This window comes from Letharia columbiana (genome assembly GCF_014066305.1).
Source record: "Letharia columbiana isolate WasteWater2 chromosome Unknown Sc0000007_s0, whole genome shotgun sequence".
Classification (NCBI taxonomy): Eukaryota; Fungi; Ascomycota; class Lecanoromycetes; order Lecanorales; family Parmeliaceae; genus Letharia; species Letharia columbiana.
Genome location: NW_023501043.1, coordinates 727,494 through 743,631, shown reverse-complemented (window position 1 = coordinate 743,631; position 16,138 = coordinate 727,494). Strand labels below are relative to the sequence as shown.

Below are 16,138 nucleotides of genomic sequence, written 5' to 3'. Positions count from 1 at the left end.
ACAAGTATACATGTCTTCCATACCCACCAGCAAATCACACGCAACGGTTCCTGAGCCAGCGCTTTTCGGCATCCACTGGATCCAACCCGGTCCATACGTGAGACACCTCCTTCCGCAATCCCGCTGCCTTTGCCATTGCGTGCTGCCAGTGAGCGTTTCGCTTTTGGATCTTGCTCTTCATTCGATCTTGTCTCGCGGTGTTTTGGTCTTGGACACTCTTTACAATCATCATTGCCCGCATCTTGAGTCCCTCGACGCTTTCAGGAAGGTAAGCCTCCCCGTTTCGTTGGTGAACAATCCCCAGCTGTTTCTCCGCCTGTCCGAATGCCGTGACAAAGTAACTTATTTCGAGGGTAGTCAGGCCGAGATCATATTCATTCCTTCTAGCGGCGGTTGAAGGCGCCGTTGAGGATGTTCCCTGTCTTGTAAGAGCAGTGGAGAATGATTTTACTGAAGTCGCGTTTGAGAGTCCAGACTGGCTTTGATAGTTGTTGTGGGACCGGGACGACGAGGCACCATTGGAGGCTAAACGACTGGAGTTCGGGAAAAGGGGGGAACGTGGATAAGTGCTCTTCCTCTTCTTCTGTCGAGAGAGCGTGTCAATGTTGTGAGCATCCATACGCCTAAGTGAATCCAGCCGAGACCGATACTAACCTCAACCCAGGCCTCGCCGTATTCATCCTCACCGATACACTCTTTCAACGTCTTGTTGTTCTTGTAGGTATCTGGGTGTGGCCAAGTGACCCAGGGCTGGAGTTGCAAATTTTGGAAGGTTGTGAGCTCACTACGTTCTGTTAGCACCATCCATTTGCAATTCTTCAATGCGTATGGAAGACAAAGGTCGGGTCTGTACTAAGTACGGTGTACTTACGCCATGTTGAAAGCAATGCAAGGTGCGCAACCCTTGAAGGAGGTGTTTTGTTAAGCTCTTGAGGCGTTTTTGCAGGATTGTTGCTAAGATGTGAAAAAATGAGATGAGGTGAATATGGAAGCATTTGATAACAGTGAGGTATTGAACTAAATACACCACTCCATCCCGAAATTACCGTAATTCACTTCACCCACTCCTCTCACCTCATGTTCTCGCCTCTTTCTAGAACGCACGTTCCTTATTCTATCGATAGATACTATCCGATTACCATGACGAACCAAAGTCTTAGCGAGAATGGAGTGCACACTAGTACAAGGGTTACTTTTACGAATATGTGGGGGACTGAAAAGCTCCACTACGAGAAGGAGGAGGATCGCTCAAAAAGATACGAACTACCCAGGGAAGTGAAGGTACACTTGATCAAATGGATGTACGAGAATCAAGTCTTCTACATGAACAACTTCGTCCCCAAAGTTGGGGAACCATCCCTAGAGCATTTCTTCGCTTGTTGTGGTCTTGAGGATACAACGAAACCCATGGAGGCGCGTAAATTCTTCACAAATTCCATTCGAAGTTTCGCAAAGAATTTCACGCGCCAGATCAAGGACCTAACAGGATATGACGGTGACCTAATCCCAATAAGAGCTGGACAATCTGAGATCCGCAACGCGAGGTACTCGCGGGGCTTTGAATATTTCAGCGATGACCACTGGGATGGCAAGGTCGTGAAGAAGTTTTTAGAACCCGAGGAGTTGAATGAGAAAGTTCTGTACGGCTTGCAAAAGCGCTTGTATACCAAAGACGAGTTCGACAAGATCGCGTCACTGATTGCAGAATACAGCCAAGACTACAACCAGTCACCTTCAAGCGATAATGACTTTAGCAGTCCGCTCAGCAACACGCAACTCTCTTCTTCCACACCAGGAGATGCCACGAGGGTAGGAATCTGGCTGTCTTCATTCCCTGACACCTCAGGAGCCCACGAAGAAGTTCTATTGCCGTCAGCCCCTTCGACCTCATGCTCGTCCGCGGTATTTCCTTCATCTTTTGGCTTGGCTATCAAAGGGCTGTTACTGACAGCGAACAGTTCCCTAAATTATCGAAGGGCGCTCCTCGCGGCAAAAAGCGCAGCGCAGAAGAAGAACTTGAAACCATACCCGTCAGTCTTTTAGCAGTCTGCCTCCATATCGAAATATAGCTGCTGACATAGATAGTCCATTTCTACCCCCACGCCATCTTCGACTGAAGCCAAGAAATACCGAAAGGCAAGTCAAAACAAACGTGTCACTACGAAGACTTTCGAAGTCCTCTCTTGCGTGACCGGCAACAGCCTTCAAACATGATGCCAGATCCTCCGACGGTACAAAACACCTTAGATCCGTACGTTTCCATCTGCTGACTAGTGCAAAGGAGACCTTTCGATACGGTGTATATGTGGTACTTCATTGGAAATCTGTTGAACGACGTGGATTCTAGGGGGTTGATCTAGCTACATTCGAAGGAACGTGTGTGTGGCTATTGATGTAACATCGTTTGTCCCGTTGACACAAGTGCAATGTAAATCAAATTACCAAGAATTCGAGCTCGAAATAGATTGTGGCTTTAACCAGCTACAGCGATGGCAGGATCGTGGTAATGAGAATACGAAAAATATGAACCCAAGAATCATGGGGTATGTTTACTATTATCAAATAAGGAGAATCAAAAAGTCAATGTTAAATACTTGTTCGACAGTCACAGCCTCACTAATATCCTGTGAGTATTTGACTTCCCTATGTAATGAATGACGGTACGCGCTCTTCACACCCTCTTTCGATGCTCAACCGCCGCTTCTCAAACAGCTTTTGTTCAACGATCAAGAAAGTAGTTCTCCACTGCTCGGAGAAGTGCTCTAGACAATTTTATCCGTTCATTGACATTGGATAACGGAGTTGCTGTGTAGTGTTTTTCACAAGATGTCGTAATTTCTTATAATGTTTGCCAATGTAGAAATCGATGAATATCACGAATCGCTTTGTAAAGTGGGCCAGCACTCGTCCTGAGATGGTTTACTCTCTGATACTCTTGAAGACGGTATCGCTATCAGTAAAGTCGGACACGCATAGCTTCCGTACATGCAGAACTCCCGTAGTACACGCAGAACTCCCGTACACGCAAAATTCTCTTATATACATGTTTCCGCGTTTCCGCGCATCTCTGATACACTGCTCGCTGGAAGGGATCGCTCGAATGCCTCCACGCTATAATACGCTTTCTGGCCGGGTCAAATGGTTTTTACCCGAGTACGCCATTCTCTTCGTCTTCCATTCATCTCTCCCCCTTCTGCAGAACGTCGGAAAAGAGCTTTATATCGCATGCTTTGCACAATAGGTTTCCCCCTAGGCCTTCAGATTGAATGCTCGCCTCAAGATTCGTCCAAGTAGCCGGGATTTGCTTCCGAGTCCACGCAAGGTTGATTCGGATGACGACAAAAGCCTTCTCTGTCTTTGTAAGGCTCGTCGAGACCCTTGTAAAATGCTCCTGTTTCGGCGCCTGCAGTATCATTGAGCAGAAATACTGTTACTGTCTCTGGGTTTGCTGTCATGTGCAATGATCGATTGGCAGAGTTCATCCAGTACCATATTGTCTCTTTTTCTTCAGCCAATCAGGGGCCAGCTCCGGATGCTCGTCCCAACATACGGGTCCATGAAGCTTTCCACAAGTCCTACACAAAGGCCTATCAGCCCCCGCCCCAGTCTTCTTTCCCCTCTTTCTCTTCTCTTCCAAAAGCATGGAGCGTGCTTTATCAGCAGTCATATCTGCCGTAACATCCAAATCTTGGTCAATTACTGGAGCTCATCGGGAAGGGACATGGCGAGACAGAGAATTGTCTGCTTGTCAGGCGTAAGAACGACTTTCGTGGCTGCAATCCGTTTTCGAGTAGCTTGATATGTGTGAGATACTCGGTCATGGATTCGAATTCATCGTATTTCAGAGTGTAATACTCTTTGGTGAGTCGCATGAATTCGCCGTCACCGGTAACTCGAAAGTGAGTGACTAATCGAGACCACATGAGAAATCCACAGTCAAGTTCATGTGCCGAGAAGCGATCTTTGATACGGTCGCTGATAGTGGGTGTCATGATGTCTACAGCTTCGGGACTGGGGCATTACAATGGTACACACAACGTCATTGTTGCAAAGAGAACGCTTGAGATCAACAAGTCTGCAAGTGAGCAGTGACAGCGAAAATTGGAGGAAGACGGAGTTGAAGAGGGAGAACTTTTCTCGACAGGTCATTGCATGGCAAACAAGCAGGTGAATGGTCTTGCCTGGCCATTCCGAGCCTCAAACATATTCATCCTCGAACACTTCCTCATCTTCCACGACATTCATCAACCGTCCCCTACCACAAGAGCAAACCACATCAATTCCATAGTCCTGATGTCCACACCCCTCGCACTCCCAGACTCCGCGCCATTCACGGTGTCCTGAGCTTCTTGCCACAGCTTTAATTCTCAGCGTTCTCCCTTTCTGCTTGTGTCCTCACCGTCGCCTGCGTCTGTGCTCGACATTTCTGTTGAATGCGATATGTCTTTTTGTTGATCTTGACCCGTCCCACATAGAGCATGTATGCGATAACTCTATTGGGAGAGCCAATCCGATGGACTCGCTCCCAGAATGCTCGTATCGAAGTCAACATATAGCCAGTCGTCGACACGTACTCTTGCGCCCCTTGCGGAGGGGGTACTTTCCTCCTCGCTCTCGTTCCCTCAGGCTAAATCCAGACGAGAAGGCCACCTCCTGATTGGCTATGTGAGCCTCTTGCTCCCTGCGGTCGATTTCGTCTTCATAGGGGTCCACAGGATTTCCAGCGTCAGAAGAGAAGATCTCCCTGGGCGTTGTGTTAACCTCATACTCCTTCTGGGGCTGTTGCTAGAACCTCTTAACAGCAGCGGCATGCTCCTTCTCCTCTTTCTCTTTCTGAGCCCTCTTCGCAACAGCGGCGAGAGCCTGATTTTTGAAGGAGTACCCCACCGTCCACGCAACGGCTGCAACTACTGCTCCTGAAAGCTGACCTTGTTGGTTTTCGCCCGAGTGTTTTTTGCCCCAGTCTCATTGAATTTGCCCTTCCCTCCTTGCTCAGCCTTATAATTTCCTCTTGCGCTCTCTTATCAGTAGCCTTCCAGGCCTCAGCCTGAACCATCTCTTTCGTGCGGTCCTCCTGGGCCTTGGCTTGCTTCCAAGCCTCATGCGCGGCAGTTTTGTCAGCATCTTATGGGTCATCATGACTCTGACGTCGAGTATGAGGCGGTAAGGGGGCAGACGAAGACCCGGTGGGGTTGTGGATACGTTGGGAGGCATGGCAGGGGTGCTTCTAAACCTCAGCCAACGCTAGTGTACAGTACCGGACAGTACCGGAGAGCCATTAGGCCGACCCAGCCACATTCCCCTGATTAGTAAGAGATTGCAGTAGTAAATAGGGGACCCGTCCTGGCTGATCTTACCGTCTTCCCCATACCTCGCTGTCGCCACCCTCTGCCCTCCCACACCTCCCACACCTCGCTATCGTTAAATCTTCGCGTTAAATCTTCGCGTATATCATTCCCAATAGCCTCAATGTCGTACCCCCGCCTCGTGCGCCAGCCCCCACAGTATGGGGGCTTTGAGGATACCCAGGAGGAGCTCGATTGGTATGGTAGCAACCCCGAGGGCATTGATCGAGACCGCACCCCGGAAGCAGAGTACTCGGACGAATTCTTGCCACTTAAGGAAGAAGATAGTGGCTCCAGCGATGGCGAATGGAGCAGGCCCACCTATTCTGACGCGTCCAGGTCACCGTCGCCCCCCTCGAAGCCCTCTACCTCCCCCTCCTCCCACAAACGCAAGGCGTCTACCTCCCTAGACGAACGGAAAGAACACCCCCGAAAGGGTAGCAAGCGTGGCAAGCCCGCCCCAGTGATACCCCCGGAGCTGGCGTCAACAATGCTGAAGCTACCCCCTCATACCCCAGAGACGCGTCAAGCTGCTTTCTCGTTAGGCACACCTATTTGCTGGACAGCTGAAGAAAGCCATGGAAGCCCAGGACGAAGGCGAAATCCCGCGGAGTCTGAATGACGAACTCTCGTGTACCTGCGTCTTCTATCGACAATATCAGCTACCGTGCTCTCACCTCTGGCAGTTTAATCTTATGAGCAATGCCTTTGCGGACGCTGATTGGAAGAGGTGGGCCTACATGTTTGAAGAGGGAGGCTTTGAGATCTACGAGAGTACCACCAAGGAATACGTCATCAAGGATATCTACGATGAACCCGACGGTCCCAGCAAGCACATGCTGGACGTCCGCGAGGTACTCGATGAGATTAAGACGAAGTTCTACGAATTGGAAGCGGGTACTGTGGACTGGGAGGATGACGTGAGGGAGCGAGTTTCCGCTCAGTGGGTGGGCAGAGGGTTGTATAGGGCTGAGATCATTTTTTTGCTTCGAACATCGGTCTACGCTGCAGTGTAGTGTAAGGTGGTTTCATGATTGCGAAAGTACGAGATAAAAAGGCGGAATCAAAACAATGCCGACCAAATGCAACAGCTGTCGAATTGCACTTGAATGTAAAATAATTCATTTTCATCCACTCGTATAGTTGTTATTAATCGTGCCACGCACCTGGCTCGTCCCTCGTCAAAGCCAAGTGCGTGGCACAGTTATTGAATCTGAGTCCTGGACGCAGACATATTAAGTGAGTTTACTCCGTACATCGCAAATGCAAGCTCTAAAATCCGATAAACCCGGGTGTGAGAACGAAGTTGTCCAGTCGGATAAGGGGCTAGTCCGGGAGGACAAGGGGTTAGTCCGGGCGGACAAGGGGCTAGTCCGGGCGGACAAGGGGCTAGTCCGGGCGGACGGGGGCTGATCAATGCTTCCCTCAACAGACGAGACATGTACTCTACGAGTAGTCGCATACAATATTATATCGCTGTCGCCATTGCCTCCTCATCGCTGTCGCCATTGCCTCCTCATCGCTGTCGCCATTGCCTCCTCATCGCTGTCGCCATTGCCTCCTCATCGCTGTCGCCATTGCCTCCTCATCGCTGTCGCCATTGCCTCCTCATCGCTGTCGCCATTGCCTCCTCATCGCACTCGCCATTGCCTCCTCATCGCACTCGCCATTGCCTCACCTTCGCTGAGTCCAGCGGCCTCATCGGGAGGTAGAGTGGTTAAGTAACCCCGTCGCTAACGCGTCGCCGAAACGAAAGCAAAGGCAATAACAACGCTCTAGTCGCGACATATACCCTTGAGAGTTCAAGTCTCCCCATGCAGTCATTGGCTGAGGGCTGAAGTCGCGATCAAAGGAGCTACGCGTTCTATACCCCTGGAAGTTCAAGTCTCCCCTCGCAGTCATCTGCTGGGGGCTAGGAACGCGTACATATATCAGTTCTGGTGGTTCAAGTCCACCCTTGCAGTCATCAGCTGGGACACAGTTGAAAGAGCTAGGAACAAGGCCTATCTGGAGCTGAAACACGTGGGATCGCGTCCGGCAAACACAAGGGAAATCGCTTATAAAAACCATCCGATCAATGGCTACTACGAATCGGCACCGTAGGCCGAAGCCGGTCTTCACCGGTGGATGCGTCAGTCTGCTAGCTATTGAATAGGGCACCCTTGGAACACGACCGGCGTCGGATTCAGACCTCCTGGGGGTTCAAGTCTTCCCCCGCAGTCATCGGCTGGGAGTGGATATCTCTGAGTTCGATTGTCGCGTGTTTTGGTTAGTAGGGTGGAAATACTACGGTATTGTCGCTGGCTAGGGCGATGCCGTAGCAGTCCCTGCGAGACATGGTCGGCCTGAATGAGGGAGACCTCTGATGGTAACGCGAAGCAGGGATTCAAACCCTGTGGGGCGTGGTATGTAATGGTAGCCACTGTCAGTCATTTGGGCTGAATGAGACTATCTACATAGCCCGAGAGGACAGTATGCGCATGTCGGTACATCGAGAGCTACGAGAAGTCAACTACCTCACAATGAGGGCCTGAGGCGGAGCAGAGAGCAAGCCAAAGCGGTGCCGTACACCTAGTCTCGTAGGAGGTATGCTTAAGGAGTAAACAGCGATCGACTCAGGCGATGATTGGCTTCGTCCACCAATCACGTGAAACCCTGGCCTAGGGGAATAGTCCGGAGCCAAGAGCAAACGGTGACCTCGAAAGCAATTACAGGGCGCAAATTAGGTAGAGGACCTGAAGAAGCAGGATTGCGACCTCTTATATTAATCATTGGTCACACACATGGGAGACCGTAGACTACGGTCATGTGAACATGGCATCCACTATCTTCTAGAAAGGATATATTAGGCCTGGAACTCTGACAAGGTAGCCACGATGTTACTGCTAGACGTTCCAGGTGCATATGATAAAGTCTCTCATCCTCGTCTGCTTCATAACCTCCGAAAGCGAAAAATTGACACGAGAGTTGTTAACTGGGTAGAATCGTTTTTATCCAACAGGACAACAGTGCTGAAAACAAGCGAACACTCCACACCAAAGACTCCCATAGCAACCGTAATTCCTCAAGGATCACCGCTGTCGCCCATACTCTACCTCTTCTACAACTCAGATCTCATTGATGACTGCAACAGTCGCGTCGACTTAGGCACGGTAGCCACCGGCTTCGTAGACGATATAGGCCTTCTGACGGTGGGAGACTCCACCGAGGAAAACTGTAACGCTCTCCGCAAAATCCATGACGAAGTTTGTATGAAGTGGGCATCACGACACGGATCGGAGTTCGATCCCAGCAAGTATCAACTGCTGCACCTCAGTAGAAAACAGAGATTCAGCTTAGACCATCCCCTGCAACTCAACGAGAGGCAGTACATTGAGGCGAGACGGTTTGTCCGCTACCTAGGAGTCGAAATCGACTCTAAACTTCTATGGAGCCACCACAACAAGGAGATTCGGTCTAAGGCTACTAAAAGCATTGGAGCACTAGCGAGGATTGCCGGATCAACCTGGGGTGGCATTTCTAAGAGCATGAGACAGCTTTATCAGGCGGTAATTATTCCACAAATGACGTACTGCTGCTCCGCATGGTACCAGCCCGAAGACACTGCCGGCCATAACAAAACTCACCTCTCATCACTACAAAGGATTCAATCTCAGGCAGAGAGGAAGATAACCGGAGCATTCAAGGCTACATCCACTCCAGCCCTCGACATCGAAGCACACCTTTTACCAGTTAAACAACAGCTAGACAAGATCACCTCGGAAGCTGTCTTAAGGATCGCCACCAGTCCAGCATATGGCGAGATCATTAAGCCACGATTTGAACGATGGAAGTCCAAAAGAAAACCCAAGAAGAACAGGAAGCTGAGCCCGCTGGAGCGACATACCAATAGATTCAAAGAACGATACGGCGACACTAGTCAGATTGAGAAACTACGCCCTTTCAGTGCCGCTCCCGACTGGAAGCCTCCCAAAACGGTGATTCATAAGACCAAGAAGGCCGCCAAAGAACTGGCCAAAAGATCTATTGACGAAGGACACGTAATGTTATACACAGACGGTAGTGGGATCAACAAAAAGGTAGGAGCGGCGGCAGTGTCACCAGATATAGGATCCACTTTCAGTGTTTATCTGGGCTCAAGCGACTGGTACACGGTGTACTCGGCCGAGCTACATGGCATTCTCCAGGCCCTAACCATGGCAGCTATTCACCAAACGAGGCTACGACTCAACAAGGTCATAGTAAATACCGACAACCAAGCATCGACTCAGGCCATCGGAGACCCTGGCAAGCATTCGGGGCAAATCTATGTGATACAAGCCGTACAGATCATTAACTCTTTAAGGGATCTCGGGGTAGCAACCGAGTTACACTGGATCCCTGCACACATTAACATCGACGGCAACGAATGGGCCGATAACGAGGCAAAGAAAGCCACAGGGTGGCGAGAGAAGGTGGTACATAATAAAAGAGTGGAGGTAGACACTAACGAAACAGCCCAGCCGTCGGTCATACAAATGAGGATGATATCGACGGTCAAGACAGCTATCAGGGCCCACTCAATTGAACAGTGAACGGTCGAATGGGCCAATGAGAAGCGAGGCGGCATCCTCAGGGAGATTCAATCAACACCGTCGAAACAGATTCAACTCTTGCATTCGAGAGTCAAGCGTGCCAAGACATCGCTAATCACACAAATGAGGACGGAAAAGATAGGTCTCAAGGCTTTCCTCTACAGTCGGTGGGTACCGGGAGTTGAGGAAGAGGAGTGTGAATGTGGGACGAAACAGACAGCCCGGCATATTCTTCACGAGTGCAGGTTGTACAGCAAGCAAAGAAGAAGGTGGTGGGCCGAGGAAAGAAGGAAGGTGGTAGGGGTGTAATCTCTCATAGGAATATGGTAACTAAGCCACGCTATGCCTCCATGGCGGCGGACTTTATGAGGAGTACTGGGCTTATTGGGCAATATCAAGTCCTCGAGGAAGATCAGCAACAAGGATTCACTAGGGTGTGTGGTCAAAAAGAAGGACACGGTCAAGACGAGAGGGTCTCTGCGTAGTAGGGTGCATACCTTCTCAAGGGTCAATATAGGAAGGCACGGAGACACGACGGCGACTTGTATAGCCTCAAGAATTTGGGGCTATGTGATTGGCCGGAATGATTAGATAGATTACGTAACTCGCATAGTCGGCCACTACGGCAAGACTTCAGGGTAGTATGACGAAATCAATCAATCAAAGCATACAATATTATCACAAATATCTAGGGAGGAAGGAACAAGGTCCAGTTGTCAAGAATTGTAATGCATTTTGCATGCCGGAAATCCATAGTTGATCTCGGAGCGCAAGTATTATACCTACTGTTAAGGGACTACACCGTGGGATATAATCAACATTTATCTAATAATCATCATCACGGGATCACGACCAAGGGTGACGGCTGCAGCATGGGTACTCTTGCGCCTTGCATAGAAGTGAGACTGACGAGGAGAATGCCATTATCACCAGCTGCTTCTTGATCATGCTACGAAACAGCCAAACATTCTGACTAGCATAAATGGCCACAGAGGCTCTGTACATGTATTTGTCGATAAAGACATGGGAGAAAGGACCCTCCATCCGGAATAGACGTGACGACATTGTAGAACGTTATTTGAAACAGCTTCGCAGGTGACGATGCTCATCATGCTCCTGAAGGCCACATCGAGGTACCCTGTGCACCCCCGCGTGTTGGAAATAGTATGAAGGATTGATTTATTAGGTAGCTATGAGGGTGCTGAGTGGGCTACTTATACCCCTATTTGCCACCATGCGGGGTAGCTTCAACACAGGTGCTGCAGTAAATCTCAACACCGCGCAGCCGTTCCTGAGATGAATCTGACCTGTCTTCTCCCTCTTCTAACGCTGATATCTCGCTTTCTACTCTGCGGATCTATCGTTCAGTGCAGCCATTACCATCATTACTTATTCCTCCAATCCATTGAGGTCTTGAATAACACCCACAGTTCCGTCCGCATCGACCTTCTCTTTCTTTCCAACATATTCTACCAAGTTCTTCAGAGCTTCGAAGCCTTCAACGCTCACCGAGGCATCAAGTACGATGGTTAGGGGAGCGTTTGGAACGCTGTCAGGCTCGCGGGAATCCTAATCGAAGACTCTTTCGGGACTACCATGCGCCCGCATTAGCGCCGGATGCTAAAGGTAGGTACGTAGATAATTAAGGTAGTTATCCATCAGCGAAAATATTTCTTAGTCAAATAACACTCAGACAGCTCTAAACCTTTGCCCCTCAATTTACCAGTATGGACAAAAAGTTCGAACATGTAAACTCTACAGTCGTCTTGGACTATGAGCCCGCGCGTTTCAAACACAGACACACTTTACCGCAGCCTCTCAAAGTCGATCTGCATCGATGGATGCTTAACAACCACGTCTGTTACGGTAATGGATTCGAAACCGATAGCGTCTTAGACGATTTTTCTGAAAGATTACGAGCTCTTTGACCAGACGAAATTCCCCGAAGCCCGCAGGATTCGCAACCTCGTCAAAAACTTCACATGTGACATACATCAGCAGAAAGGCCTGGAGTTTGACCCACAGCCAGGGGGAAAACGTACCAATGGGCGCTACAAACTTGGATATGAATATATCCTCAATGACGAGTACTGCGGCACTTTGAGGTACAGACCCAATTATCTACCAGTCTCCGATCTCCTGGCCCAGTTCTTTCAAAGCGAACAGTTGTACAAGTACGAGCCTCAGGACGTCCGCCACGCGATCGATGAGTTGAAGAACCTTCTCACGCGTCTCGAAGCCGAGGAATTAGACAGCGGACAAGGTTTTGGCGTATGCAATGTCAACACTCTTCCTCGCCGGCAAGTCACCAAATTCCCAGAAAGATAGATTCCGTTCATTTCGAGCATTTTCGGAGAGCTATCATTGTTGACGACTAGTTAGACCTTATTTTCTCCAAGGCCTACCTCAAACAGCAGAAAGCGGAAGAAATGTGAGCCCGAAAGTCAAGCGGTATGATTGCCCCAAACTGCCTTGATCTCGGAGCATTGACGTTGACACGCAGTGTCTCTCCACCCCACCTGCGACGCCTGCCTCCAAGAAGGTATGTCCTCGAGATACTGTGCTACAATTATGTGCTGACGATACCTACCAGAAGACTTTGCGATCTCGTTCGGCGAATATGCAGCTGAGGATGACTCGAAAGAGGGACTAGCTATCTGGAACGCATACGATGTAATCGGCGATAGAGACAATTGTCTTGTTGAGAAGGCCGGTTTAGACACTGTAAGATCTTTTAACTTGTCTGGATTAGGTAAAGAGTCGACGAATTATAGGATACCAATATCGACGAAGGCGAAGGATTCATCTCGATGTGTTGTAGTATCGCTGTAAAATCGTGTATGATGATCTGGTCTAAGCTGCTAAAAGAGGAGGACTATCGTTCGAGGCTACTTTCTCGCGTACGTTCAGTCCGTCTCCTGAGAGCAGAAAGCACACGTCAGATAAGATATGTAGTTGTCAATCATGTTCTTGTTGATTCATCTGTTTCTGTTTCTGTTTAATGGATCTTATCCAATCGATATGTCTTCCTCTGTCAATTTGTATACAAAGGATGGATTTGGAAGGTCATCGACCTTCGAAGCTGGACACGCTACTGGTTAGTCGTCCCAGGGACTCCGCCAAGATCACTGGCGATATGGCTAAATGTGCGGCATGAATCGAGCAAAGCTGGGAAGGAACAATAGTATCAAAGACCAGGCTAAGCTTGAGGTGCGTTTCTATTCGAGGTACGGCCGATTTGCCGCTCCGTGCTGACAATGCTATAGGACCCTGCCTACCTCTGTTTCTTTTTCGTGTCGAGAATACGCATATTGAAGTATATTGAGAAAGGGTTCATAGAGCGGGCATTTACGGGAAGAGCTGGGAGGGGCACGCACCCAACATCTGTTGATTCAGACGATGACATTTCTATAGTCGCTGTAGACTCATCATCTGATCCAACAATTCTTTCCTCCAGTCTTACGCGCTCGGCTTTGTTTCAAGGAGTTGAGTATGGCTTTTGAATGCTGAGACAATCGGTATGGCTCCAATTCCAAATGTTTGAGAGCTCGCTGACGGTCGAAGACGTAGTGGAACCGATGAAACTTTCGGACGTGTTAGGTATCATGGAAAACCAGCGTTTCGGCCAGCCATCCATCGCCGTACCTGAGAAGTAGAAGACGAGTGGGGCAGGTGGAAGATAATTGAAAGGCAAGCCATCAGGTCAAGTCTGTCTTACTGTGCGATGCGCACTAACAGTATAGCAGATGGTGGCGATGGAGTTGTATTGGCCGAAAAGCTCATGGACTCAGACCCATTGAATAATACCCTAACAGCATCACCCACTTTAAGATCAACTCCAAATCAGTCTGAAGTTTTTTGAGAGGATGTCTCTATGGACCCGCCAACGGGTCAGCATCCTCAAACTTCGATACATAGCAACGTGTCGCCGCAACATCCTCTGCCTGCTTAATCGCCACCGGCGCCAGCTGTGACTAGGGTGTTAATACATCAACCGTATTAGGTTCGATTCCTAATGACGCTGGTACAATGGTGTTGTAGTTTTGTGTTTTATATTTCTCAGCCACAACTGTCCCGTTGCAACAAAATCCTAGTCCCCACATAGTGCCTGACCATCTGGGCCACCCTCCTACTGGCTAAGTAGGACGAGAGAGTTCCCCGTCTCCAATATCTCAAGCCATTGCACAGCCACAATCTGAACCGGTTGAGTTCGTTGCGCATACAACAGCGGAAACGTCAGACCTACTACCGCAGATGACTAGTGGCGAGAAAGCCCCCGATCCTGTGGAGCCTTGCTGCACTTCCGTCCAAGACCAAGAGCCATCCTTTGTTCCACTCGAGACCAATGAGTCCGACGAGATCTTAGCCGCCCTACGCGGTGAATACGATGGCGATATCGGCGATGACAAGGTTGTCATATTGAGTGAAGAAGAACTGGCCATGCTGAAAGCTATACAGCCCAATAGAGAGGAAGTGGATGATGATGCTTCAGAGCTGGATGAGAATCTATTACGGTGCCTGAAGGAAGACGAGGCGAGTGATGAGGACGACGACGAAAATCCGGAGTTTGAGAGACGGTAAACCTTTCTTTATCAATGATAACCAACGCGGTCGCTGACTAACGTGCGACTTCAAAACTCATAATGCCGAAACTCCAAGGTATATGAGCATATGTCAGCCCAGGAGCTCGCGTAATCGTGTGAGTTCTCTAATCTCGAAGGATCAACTTCAACATGGAACGACGAGCCAACAGTCAAGATGGCGAGTCAGAGTGGACCACCTGTAATGCTAGCTTTTTACGCTGGGGTAGGGGAGGTAGTCTCGCGGACGAGATACGCCTTAGAAAGGTTAATCTACTCTCTCGGTTTCCATTGCGGTCTAATCAGACTGGCTAACAAGAGACACACGGACAGACCATCATCATAATGGAGTGTATCACTGTGCAACGATGAATCAACTTCAATCACGCGGATGTCGAGCTCGATCGCAATCAGGAAGGTGGACCCTATCAGCACTTTCGAGAAGGGCAGGATGGTCTATGCCTAGAATGAGCGAGGTGGCCAATTCCATGATAATTCTATACAGTTGTGCCTGAAAGAAATGCCCCTCTACCACGGAAAATACCTAAATAGTGGGGATCGCCTCCGCCACTGCAAACAGCGACAACAGTACCAGAATGGCTAGTGAGGGGTCTGGGAGTCATTCCGCCTTGTTCACTCGATGCCGAGTGGCATGGCATTGATGGAAGACAGTGAGATATGAGCCTGTAAGCACAGCGGTGATGCGCTGGCTGACTGATTCTGCTGAACACACAGAGCAGTAAGGGTATTTACAGCCTATGAAGGAGCAATTGCCTGCGTTAAATTTCTTACAGGTCGCAGCAAGGCGAATCCACTGCAAGCCTTCGACATGCTGGGCAGGACGACGGCGAAGACGTCTGGGACGAGTGCGGAGAGAGAGTGGGAGCATATAACGCTAACTTTAGTTCTTTTCGCCAATAGCTAGACCTCTACAGGCGAGGATCACTGGTACAGTCATAGCTGGATCTCTGCAGGCGAGGACTACCGGTGTAGTCATGAGGGTTGCACGTACTAATATTGGCTGGAAATTTGGTGCTAAGAACCAGCATCTGGCCCGGCTAGTAGTCGAACACAGCGTTCGTTTTTGAGTCATTTGAGTACGTAAGAATCTTTCTTCCTTTCACCTCATAGCTGACAACCCTCCGTCAACAGCCCTCCTACAGTCGGCCGTCCACCTCACCTTCCACCTTACCTTCCTCCTCCTCCTCCTCCTCCTTCAGCCACATTAGGCAGCATGGGCTGGCAAGATTAGGGACTGTTGCGGCTGTTGCGGTTGCGGGGCGGGCACCGGGCAAAACCTCACCACTGCACCATACCTTCGTAGATATGTCTCGCAAGCAAAGATCTGTCAATAAGTCGATCAGGGCGTGTTTCTGGTACCATCCAGCCGCTTGATACGCAACGTGCAGGGAGCGTAATCATAGAGGGTGGTGACGGTGCAATAAGCGCTCATTTACTGTTTCACAAGAGCGTGAAGGTTTGCAGTTCTCGGAATGTGGAACAAGACGTTCGAGCCAAGGAAGCTGCGAATTTTGCCACCTCCAGTGCTATCAGCCAGGCCAGGGTTTTCAGAAGCGCGGCATCGGCTGCAAGAACAGGTCCCACATCCAATGTTTCAAGTGCTACAGGTACAGGTGTT

At 49.6% G+C, this 16,138-nt stretch overlaps 7 protein-coding genes across 7 annotated transcripts; 6 read left to right on the top strand and 1 right to left on the bottom strand.

The window, feature by feature from the left end:
* Nucleotides 1-34: 34 nt before the first annotated feature.
* Nucleotides 35-876, bottom strand: HO173_003233 (uncharacterized protein; the record flags this gene model as incomplete). Its single annotated transcript, XM_037305161.1, has 3 exons — nt 35-475; nt 655-784; nt 872-876. 3 exons carry the CDS (start codon nt 874-876, stop codon nt 35-37), a joined length of 576 nt encoding a protein of 191 aa, XP_037168026.1.
* Nucleotides 877-1,140: 264 nt separating this feature from the next.
* On the top strand, nt 1,141-2,214 carry HO173_003232 (uncharacterized protein; the record flags this gene model as incomplete). Its single annotated transcript, XM_037305160.1, has 3 exons — nt 1,141-1,902; nt 1,959-2,030; nt 2,086-2,214. The coding sequence occupies 3 exons, from the start codon at nt 1,141-1,143 to the stop codon at nt 2,212-2,214; spliced, it is 963 nt and encodes a 320-aa protein (XP_037168025.1).
* Nucleotides 2,215-5,469: 3,255 nt separating this feature from the next.
* Nucleotides 5,470-5,967, top strand: HO173_003231 (uncharacterized protein; the record flags this gene model as incomplete). Its single annotated transcript, XM_037305159.1, has 1 exon — nt 5,470-5,967. The coding sequence occupies one exon, from the start codon at nt 5,470-5,472 to the stop codon at nt 5,965-5,967; it is 498 nt and encodes a 165-aa protein (XP_037168024.1).
* A 73-nt stretch (nt 5,968-6,040) lies between these two features.
* HO173_003230 (uncharacterized protein) lies at nt 6,041-6,361 on the top strand (the record flags this gene model as incomplete). The annotated part of the gene is made up of 1 exon (XM_037305158.1): nt 6,041-6,361. The coding sequence occupies one exon, from the start codon at nt 6,041-6,043 to the stop codon at nt 6,359-6,361; it is 321 nt and encodes a 106-aa protein (XP_037168023.1).
* A 5,285-nt stretch (nt 6,362-11,646) lies between these two features.
* HO173_003229 (uncharacterized protein) lies at nt 11,647-12,572 on the top strand (the record flags this gene model as incomplete). The annotated part of the gene is made up of 4 exons (XM_037305157.1): nt 11,647-11,775; nt 11,852-12,190; nt 12,423-12,461; nt 12,513-12,572. 4 exons carry the CDS (start codon nt 11,647-11,649, stop codon nt 12,570-12,572), a joined length of 567 nt encoding a protein of 188 aa, XP_037168022.1.
* Nucleotides 12,573-12,883: 311 nt separating this feature from the next.
* On the top strand, nt 12,884-13,422 carry HO173_003228 (uncharacterized protein; the record flags this gene model as incomplete). The annotated part of the gene is made up of 3 exons (XM_037305156.1): nt 12,884-13,016; nt 13,083-13,129; nt 13,186-13,422. 3 exons carry the CDS (start codon nt 12,884-12,886, stop codon nt 13,420-13,422), a joined length of 417 nt encoding a protein of 138 aa, XP_037168021.1.
* Nucleotides 13,423-14,173: 751 nt separating this feature from the next.
* On the top strand, nt 14,174-14,500 carry HO173_003227 (uncharacterized protein; the record flags this gene model as incomplete). Its single annotated transcript, XM_037305155.1, has 1 exon — nt 14,174-14,500. The coding sequence occupies one exon, from the start codon at nt 14,174-14,176 to the stop codon at nt 14,498-14,500; it is 327 nt and encodes a 108-aa protein (XP_037168020.1).
* Between the last annotated feature and the right edge of the window lie 1,638 nt (nt 14,501-16,138).